This window comes from Eubalaena glacialis, chromosome 10 (assembly GCF_028564815.1).
Source record: "Eubalaena glacialis isolate mEubGla1 chromosome 10, mEubGla1.1.hap2.+ XY, whole genome shotgun sequence".
Taxonomy (NCBI): domain Eukaryota; kingdom Metazoa; phylum Chordata; class Mammalia; order Artiodactyla; family Balaenidae; genus Eubalaena; species Eubalaena glacialis.
The window spans coordinates 122,421,009-122,430,144 of record NC_083725.1 but is presented as its reverse complement, the minus strand read 5'-3'; the positions used below and the strand labels follow the sequence as shown (position 1 = coordinate 122,430,144).

Here is a 9,136-nt window from a genome sequence, read left to right as displayed (position 1 = left end):
GAGGCCACCGCAAGAGACGTGCCTGAGCTGGCTCAGGACGGAGGATGGGGAGAGGGTGGGCTTGAGTGGACACCCAGATGTGGTGAGCAGGTGGCCATGGAGAAAAGGGAGGGATCCAGGGCCCCGGAGTGCCCGAGACGGAAGTGAGGGGGGGCGGTGTTCTCCTCAGGGCACTGCATACCCCCTTCCTGCCCCAGGAGAGGAGAGGCCGAGACCTGGGCAGGATTCCAAAGGACTTTATTTCTGGCACAAGGAGGGTCGCTGGGCCCACTCTCTTTCCCCGAGGTCCCAGGGCTGCAGGTAGACAGGGCTCGTGGTCCTGCTGAGTGGGGAAAAAAACACCGCAGCCCTGCCCCCAGCTGTCCCTGGTGATCGTGCTGCTCCAGGGGGCAGGGGCTACACGTCATCCTCCGCCACCAGGCAATAGAAGTCCGTGCGGGCACTGTAGTTTCGGGAGCCAAGGTCCGACACATCCACTTCGCTGCCTTGGCCCTCTCCAAGCGAGACCCCACTTGCATGCGGTGGAGCTGCTGGCTCCCCAAAGACAGGCCCTCGTACACCTGGGGAGGGGTACCGCCAGGCCTGAGGCTGGGCTGCCCACAGCCTGCCTTCTGCCAGGGTCACTCCCTGCTGCCCCTCCTGCATGGTGGCATTTGAGGTCCTGGAGGTTCCCAGTCAGGCCCCGGACCCGACCACCTTCATGGAAAGAGGCAGTGGGAGGTGCCGGGAATTAAGCCCATCCACGGGCTGCAGGGAGCAGGCCCTGCCGCCTGGACCCTTTTTGGGGCTCCACCTTATGCAGCCCCCCTCCAACTCAGGCTGAGCTTCTCAGGGTCAGGGGTGGGGCCGGTGGGCATACCCAGGTCCCCCTCAGGGTCAGGGTCCAGCTCCGGGTCCAGGGTCCGACCCTCTGGGACCCGGCCTCGCACAATCAGCATGGGGTCCTTGTCATCCTGCAGCCGGGTCTGGGGGTCTCCCTCCATCGCTCTGTACTGCACCTTCCGTGGCAACGCCAACTGTAGCTCTTTCCAAAAATCGGAGGAAGGTGTCTGGAGGCCAAGGTGGGGCAGTTAGCAGGCGTGAACAATTGAGGGGGGGTGAGGGGTGCCAACACGGAAAGACCCTGGTCCCCTTGGCCCCAAAGAGCCCACTCCTCTGGGCGGCTGACCATGGCGCCTCCACCCACGGGCTCCCATCCACAAGCCCCCTCCCTCCCCGCCCCCTGCCCCTCCGCACCACGGAACCGGGCCTCCAGAGCAGCAGGGTCACCAGGTGGCGATGCTGGCGCAGCAGGCGGAGCGCAGGGTGTGCGGGGTCGCGCCGCTGGCCCTCGAAAGTGATGAAGATGGGTCTGCGCGTGAGCTCCAGCAGCCGGCACAGGCCCTCCCTGCGAGGGCGGCACCGTCAGGGGGGGGCGCAGTTGGGGCCCACCCAGCCCCGCGCGGGACCCACCGGAAGCTGTGACTGCACCAGGCCCGGCCGAGGAAGGCGTCGGACAACACCACGACGAGGCGCCGGCAGCGGCTCAGGTTCACCAGGAGGTCGGCCGACGGCTCTGCGGGAACCCGGGCATCGGCGTGGGCGGTGCGGACTGGGCCCTAGAAGGGGCGGGGCCCTAGCCTGGGCCTGAGGAGGACCCGAGGGGGCGTGGCCCTGGGAAGGCGGGATCTGGGCCGGAACAGGGGCGGGGCCCGAGGAGAGATGGGGCTGGGGCCTGGACGGGGAGGAGGCGGGCTTGAGGGGCGTGGCCCTGGAAAGGCGGGGTCTGGGCCGGAACAGGGGTGGGGCCTGCGCCCCGGATCGGGACTGGGCCCGAGCGGAAAGGGGCGGGGCGCCGCGGTACCCGCGCGCGGCAGGAGGTCGCGGTCGTCCAGAAAGAGCTTGTAACCCCGACGCCGCTCCAGCTGCGGCTTCAGGATGAAGTTCACGAACTTCCGGTCCTCGGGGCTGTCGCTGTAGGAGACGTAGGCGTCGTAGAGCTTCCCGTCTGCGGACGGCGGCGGGTCAGCGCGGCCGCTTTCCAGGGCTAGGCCTGCCACCCTCGGGGCCCCCTAAACCTACCCCCTTGTGCCCCAGGGGCCAGGCCAGCCCCCCAGACGCAGACCCAGCAGATCTCGGCCCCGGACCCCGCTTAGACCCCTCCTCAGCACAGGATTCCGAGTGGAGCCCTGGAACCAGGCTACCGTGGCCCCCTTCTGCCGGCCCTGTGTCCTCCTGGGCCGCACAGACACCCCCGTTTCCTGGACTGGGATCTCGCCAGTGCCCTCCAGGGACGGATGCCTCCTCGCCCCCACCTCCAGAGCCAATCCCCCCCACCCAGAGCTGAGCCTAGGGAGGCCCCGTGGCTGACTCCGCCTCCCCATCCATCCGCGCCCCACGCACCGTTCATCTCCACCTCCCCATACGTGTCTTGGTACCAGAGCAGTACACTGAGTCGACACTTCACGTATAGCAGCGCTGCCAGGAGCAGGACCAGCAGGACCAGGAGTGAGGCCAACACCGCGGCCACATGTCCAGCCAGGCCTGGGGACAGAGCCACTGACTGAGCCGCCCCAGCACCCTCCAAGCCTAAAGGCTCCCCAGGCCTCCCTCCTAGCTTCTACCCCACTGGACCCCACTCACCAGCTCTCCCAAGAGTGAAGGAAGAGGAGCTGGTGTTCTGGACGGAGCAGGTGAAGGTCCTGAAGTCCTCAGTACTGGTCAGGTTGATCCGCAGGACACTGGACACAAGCACCTCTGACCAGTTGGCCTTGACCCTGGGGAGACCAGGCCCCACCCCCTCACCTGGGGCCCGACAGCATCACTGGATGCCCCAGAGCCCCACTTGTCCGGGACTCACCCAGAGAGGCTGCAGATTTGGGCCTCCTGGGCAGTCCTTGGGCCATAAGCTAAGAGAAATGGCCAGAACATGAAGGGGGTGTGGATCCCTTTTGGGACAGTCACCCTAATCCTGGGTCTGGGTCCTGGGGGTCCTCAGATCCTAGGCTTGGCCCAACGGTCAATGAGTAATTCAGGCTGTAGGACTCTGCTGGCACCCATGGCCCTGGGCGGTCTACAAGGTGAGTGTCTAGAGGGGCCATCTGTCCCTGCAGTCACTGACTCTTAGTGTGCATCCAGAGTGGCACTCTGCCCATGTCATGTCTGGCCAGTCACTCCCCAGCCCATGTCCAGGTGATTACAGACCAGGGTGTAGGTCAGAGAGGCCACTGGGGGTGGGTATATCCAGCATGGTCACCTGACCCCAGACACCCTCATCTCTTACCAGGAGTCCTCATGGAGGTCATAGTGGCTTCCATTGCCCAGCAGCAGCCCATCTTTCAGCCACTGGACCGAGGGCAAGGGGCAGTGGGGCCCAGACACCACCGAGGCCGTGCAGTTCACAGTGACCACACTGCCCAGGGCAGGCCACAGGACCTGGTTTCCAGATGGGGAGAGGAAGTCAGGGGCCCTGTCGCAGGGTCCTGCAGAGAGAGGACCCAGTGGGTTAGCTCTGCCCACGATGCCAGCCTCCCACTGTCCACAGATGGTCTGTGGGCCAGGAAAAAAACCAAGGTGGCCAGTGGCATGTGCTGCTTGGTAACCACACCATGTCTGTCCACAAGTCCCTTGGGGGACAGGGCCTGGCATCTGGCACGTCTTACCCCAGCAGCAGCTGGTTCTTCTGTGTTCTGCCTGCCCTGGATGTGGCCGCCAGTCCTCAGAGAAGATGTTAGCATGGAGTCATGGCTGAGCTGACCCAGCACCGCCCCCCAGCTCAGCAGGGCCCGCCTAGCTGCCTGTCTACCCAGGACGTGAGCCAGCACACATTTCCTGTGTGCACCTGTCGCCCACTGCTCTGATGCCAGGCCCCGGCCCCTCTGCTGGACACCGGTGGTGTGGGGGAGTCAGGGGTTGCGTGTCAGCACCTTCCACCTGGTATGGGAGCTGGGGGTTGCAGGACCCTCTACTCCTGGCCACAGGCAAGCCTTCTCACCTCCCCAAGATCTGAACTTTCTCATCTTTAAATTGGGGTGATGAGCCAGAGCCGGTAGGCATAGAAGACCGCCATCATCTTGGTAGTGTGGTCTCCCAGCAGCCCGCCCCCCATGGCCCCCCACCAGCGCCCACTCCCAGTATCCCTGGGCTTTACTGACCCCCACGAGCCTGGTCTAGAGGCCTTGGGCAGGAGAGGGTGAGGGCCCATCCTAACCATGGGGTCAGGACCCCGGGCCATAGGGGAGGGGCAAACAGAGGTCTTTGTACCCCTGGCTTGAGGCCAAGCAGAGAGGCCAGGCCACACTGCAGCGTGGAGCCAGCCTGAGGGGCAGGAGGTGGGAGTGGAGCCCGTGCCCATCCCTCTCTGACCGTCTACCTGCCATGGTCTGGCCGGGGCCTCCTCGAGGCAGGCTGGACACTGGTGCCACCCACGGCTCCCCGGGGCTCCTTGGCCGAGCAGACTGATCCCTCAAGGGCTGGGCAGGATTCAATCTCTGTCCTTGTGGCCAGTCAGTCAGGGCACCGGGACGGGTCAGAGGCTGCCACCATCCCCGGGAGCAAGTTAAACAAGAACAGGATAAGTTAACGTGTAACTCTGGCCACCGAAGCACTGTCTCTGCCCCAGCTGCCGCGTGGAGGCCGCAGAGCACCAGGCACAGCCTAGACTGCACGTCATCTGCCCCAGGGACACCGTGACAGCCCAGGGTGGGACAGCACTCCTGGCACCCCTCGTGAGCCCGGGAGTTGGCCTCGTTCCCAGGTCGCCTGGGACAGGGCTGCCACGTACAGGCAGGGGGGCTGCAGTACAGCCGCACTCAGCCTGTACCGAGGCTCTGGGGGGCTCGGGGTTCTCGAGTGCTGGGCTGCCTGACCGAGCCTCACTCCCAGCCATGGGGTTTTGTTCTGGACGCCGTCCTGGGTGCACCACGCACGCGTGAACCCAGCACTGGAGGCTGCACTGGGCCAAGGTGTCGAGGCAGGAGGGGCGAGCGGGGGGGTCAGGCTGGTCTCACGGGGCAGCCCTCCTTCTGGGTCCTGTGCTGGCGCCGCCACCCGTTTGTCATCTTCAGACCCAGACACTTTCGTCCACACTGCCCATCTAGTTCTCCAGGGGAAGCCCCCACCCGCCCACAGGTGACCTTTTTCTCCTACGCGGGGTCCGGGACCACTCCCAGCCAGACTGGCAGCAGCCACACGCCTCTTGACCCAAAAAGCTCTCCAGTGACCTGGGCTGAAAGGCGGGGCGTGAAGCCCCAGTGTCAGAGCCTTCGAGGAAGACTCCTTGGCAGCCGGGCCTTGGGCATCTCCTCCCTGGCGCCCAGCGGGTATTTACTGGGCATCTAGTCCTCCCCCTCCTCCCTGCTAAGTGGACACACCAGGGCCCCGGCTCCTTCAGGCCCTCCCCCCACCCGTGGGGCCCCTGAGGCTTTGCAGGGACGAGTCTTAGCCTGCCCCCCATTCCTTCGGCACGGGTGACCCGATGTGGACCCGTGATCAGCTGGAAGCCCCTGGTTTGGCTGGGCTGGAATTTCCTCGGAAATCGGTGGAGCATCAGGCTCGTTCCCGGGGGCCTGGTACAGAGGGTCCTTCCGGAAGTCCTCTGGAGTGGAGGGCAGTCCTGGGAAGGCCCTTGAAGCAGGAGGACAAGCCCACTGAGGGCTATGGGAGGCTGGGCGGCTCACACCCCCTCCCCCAGCCCAGCGGGTCCCAGGGCAACTCCTGCAGTGGCCCCTTGGCCTCTGTAACCTCGGAAGACCTCCTACCCCTGGAAGGGCAACCTCAGACCCTCCTGGAAATTCAGGCCAAACCACATGGCCAGGTGACAGGTGTCCCCCTGCACACCCTCCGCTGCAACCCTCCCTGTGCTCTGTATGGTCTCTGTGGTGTACACCCGCCCCCTGCACGCCCCACACAGGCCTGCACTAAGCTCTTGGTCCCCGTGCACACGTGCACACTCCCCACACCTCCGACACTCTGGCAGTCCACACACCTGGCACACAACCACGAGCATCTGTGCACACCCCACACCCCGCACCCCGCACCTCACACCCACCCTCAGCCTCCCATCACCCCTCGCTCTCTCACTGGCACACACGCACCACGCACACACGTGCTAACACAAGCCGCGTGCTTTGCTGGCCTCCCCTCAGCCAGGCCTGATTTCGAGGGCAGGGCTCAGGCCGGAAAAGGCGTCCGAGGACAAGAACACAGGCTCACGCTGAGCAGCGAGGACACGAAGTCACCTGGTTCCAGCGCTTTCCTCCTGAGGAGGGGATGTCCGTCACTGAGGTCATTCACGTGTGCTTGGGAGCAAACTCTTTGCTCGGCTGGGCCCCCGGCCCAGTCCAAATCACCACGGCTGCCCCAGACGCATCGCCAAGCACGGCGAGGCCCTGGCTTTTGTTTGTGCGTTTTAATAAGAACTTTCCCCGTAGCTTCCTGGCTTTGCAGTCACATCCTCTCCTCAACCTAAACCCCACCCAGGCACCCACCCTCCTCCCCAGCGGGCTGGCGGGCAGTTGGTGGTTCTCCCCGCCAGCCCCGCCTGCCCCACTCTTCCTGTAACTCTGAGTCAAGCGGCTCCTTCCTCTAGGGCCCGCCCCAGCCCACCCCGGCACCGGCACCGGCACCGTCCTTCCCTTCCCAAGGCTAGGCCTGGGCGAGCGGGGAGGTGGCAGAAGGGCTGGGGGCCACGGTGATATGTGGGGGTCCTGGCCAGCGGACCCCCAGTCAGGGCCGTCCTGCACACGCATGAGGAGCTGGGCAGTACAGCCTGCTTCCCGGACACTCCCTACGGTCCCAACACCCAGGAGAAGGGGGGGGTCTCCACGTAGCTCCCCTGGCCCCAGTGAGCAGCCCCGATGTATCTCTGACCTCTGACCTGCCAGGGTGATGGGTGGGGCTCCTGTGGAAACTCTCACCAATAACGGGCCCTTGAGCAGGGCTCTCTGGCCCCCTCCCTGTCCACCTCCCAGGTGTAGCCCCCAAATGGTGAGCAGTTACCAGGGGCTGGGGTATCACACGGACCTTAAGCGCCCTCTTCTAGATAAGGAAGCAAACAGGAGGCCTCCGCAAGGCTCCCAGCTCTGAGCCCAGGTGGGGGAGAGCCGACATCTCCTGTGCTCACGACAGACTGCCCCGCACGCCCATCCCGGACTGACCTGGAACTCGGGGCCCAGCACTGGTGGCTGATGGCGCTGCTCACAGCAATCAGGCAGCGTCCCCTGTGGTCCCTGTCGCTGCCCTCACCCCCCAGGGGCAGAGCACCCTCACTGCAGCATCAGCTTTCCTACATCCTTAATCTGACCCTGTCCAAGCCCCCTGCTCAACGCCCCCCCACCCCCACCCCGTGGCCGCCAACACCCTTGGACGATGGTGCATCTTGGGCTCAGGGTCCAACAGAACTGGAAGAAGTCCTGACTGCACCGCTTCCCCACCGAGCCGCAGCTCCTCCGAGGTGCCCCAGTGGGCCGTGAGGCTAAGTGAGCAGCAAATGCACCTGAGGGACAGGCTAGTGGCCGCCAGCACTCAGTGACCTGCCCGGGAGCGCCCAGGCGGGAGGCAAAGAGCCGGTTCTCGCTGGTGTCCCCAGCTGCTTTGCTGCCTCTCACAGCTCCCGCCAGACTGCCTGCCGCTCTGCAAGCCCACCCGCACCACCACCTCGCAGCCGCTGCTGGGCGCCCCGCCCCTTTGCTAACGTCCACCCTCACCCTCCCTTGTGCCCCAGGCCCACTCCCCAAAGTGAGCAGAAAACCCCACGTCGCCTCAGGCACTCCTGAGAACAGCCCTTCCGAATCCGAGCCCGCCCCCCGCACCGCCCACCGCGCTCGGCCGCACCCGCGCGGTTCCTAGAAAGCCCTAGCCCCGCCCACCCCGCGGCCTCACGCGGGCCCCCCGCCTCCCCGGAGCCTCGGCGTCGGCCTGGCCGCCGGGCGCGCGCCCGCGCCTTGTCCCCAGGCGCCCAGCCGTCTGATTTGCAGCTCAGCACCCGTCTCTGAGCGACTCTCCCTCATCTGGGACCGGCGGCCCCTCTGCGCCTGGCGCGTGCTTCATCCCCGGACGTCTGTCCCGAAGGAAAGAACTTGCACAAAGCGCTGTGGCCCCGCGAGCCGAGAGGCCCCCTCCTGCACCCCCGGGCCCGCCACACACCCCACACCCGCGCTCCGCCTTTCCGGAGGGGCGTTAGTACCCCCGCCCTCCGGGTGGGGTGAGCCGGGCAGGGCGCGCACGTTTGGGGGGCGCGGGGGCGGGCAGGTCGGGGGCGCGCACGGAAGGGCGGGGCGCGCGGACGGCTGTAGCTCCGCCCGGACACAGGTGCGCGGCGGCTGCAGCAGGTTTCTCCGTCCGCCCCCGGCGCCCTGGGAGGCCTCGGGCCTGGGCTCCGACTTTGGGGCGGAGGCGGGATCCCTCCGCGCCTGGGCGCTCCGCTTCCCTCTTCTGGCCGAGGGCCAAGTCGGGCGGAGCGGGAAGAGCGGCCCTCGCCCCCGCAAGGCCGGAGGGGCCGGAACGAGGGTGAGCTCGGGCGACGCGGGCAGTGGGCTCGGCTCCGAGGCGCTTCCTGCGGAGCCGCACCCGCCACGGCCCAGAGGCTCCCCGGGGCAAAGGGCGCCTCGGCCCCCCAAGCTCCAGGCCCGGTTCTGGCTCCCGGGAGCCGGCGACCTCCGCTCACCTCCGCAGGTAGAAGCCGCGATCGCCACTCACCTGCTGCCAAGACCCGGGGCTTGCGCGGCCGCGAGGGTGGAGCGGCTCACCTGGGCCAGGTGCGCAGCGGCGACAGCCCCAGCGACGGTGGCAGGTGCAGCCCCGCCCAGCAGCCGGGGCGAGGGCGGACCCAACTGTCCTGCTTCGAGCCTCAGGCTGGTGTTCAAGACGGTCCTGCGCTCGGCCCCCTGGAGCCGCGGCCGCCGCGCCTGGGGGCAGAGGCCAAACCGGCCCGACCAGCCCGGAGAGTCTCGGTGCCCCAGGAACTCCTCGGAAATTCCACCGTCCCCAGGAGCACCTGGTGCTGTTCTGCCCCTCCTCCCAAGCTCTTTGTCTTCCTCTAGGAAGCCTGCCTTGACTCCCGCTCCTAAACCCTATAGGTGCAGGGAGGGTAAGACCTCTGTAAGGCACCCCTCACTTGGAAGCCCACGGAAAACCAGAGGAGGGCGGAGGCTACCAC

The 9,136-nt window shown here is 66.5% G+C and overlaps 1 protein-coding gene across 11 annotated transcripts; it reads right to left on the bottom strand.

The window, feature by feature from the left end:
• Positions 1 to 220: 220 nt before the first annotated feature.
• On the bottom strand, positions 221 to 8,985 carry SIGIRR (single Ig and TIR domain containing). Of its 11 annotated transcripts, none has more exons than XM_061202394.1 (10): positions 8,677 to 8,985; positions 4,352 to 4,514; positions 3,263 to 3,461; positions 2,623 to 2,756; positions 2,383 to 2,523; positions 1,844 to 1,987; positions 1,453 to 1,555; positions 1,237 to 1,387; positions 860 to 1,049; positions 221 to 560 (listed from the first exon to the last, which is right to left on the bottom strand). In XM_061202394.1, exons 2-10 carry the CDS (start codon positions 4,356 to 4,358, stop codon positions 397 to 399), a joined length of 1,233 nt encoding a protein of 410 aa, XP_061058377.1. In that variant the 5' UTR covers positions 4,359 to 4,514; positions 8,677 to 8,985; the 3' UTR covers positions 221 to 396. The 11 variants fall into 11 exon arrangements, with proteins under 11 accessions (XP_061058377.1, XP_061058378.1, XP_061058384.1 ...); XM_061202395.1 differs by having other exon boundaries at positions 8,727 to 8,985; XM_061202401.1 differs by lacking the exon at positions 8,677 to 8,985 and adding an exon at positions 7,137 to 7,219.
• Positions 8,986 to 9,136: the final 151 nt, after the last annotated feature.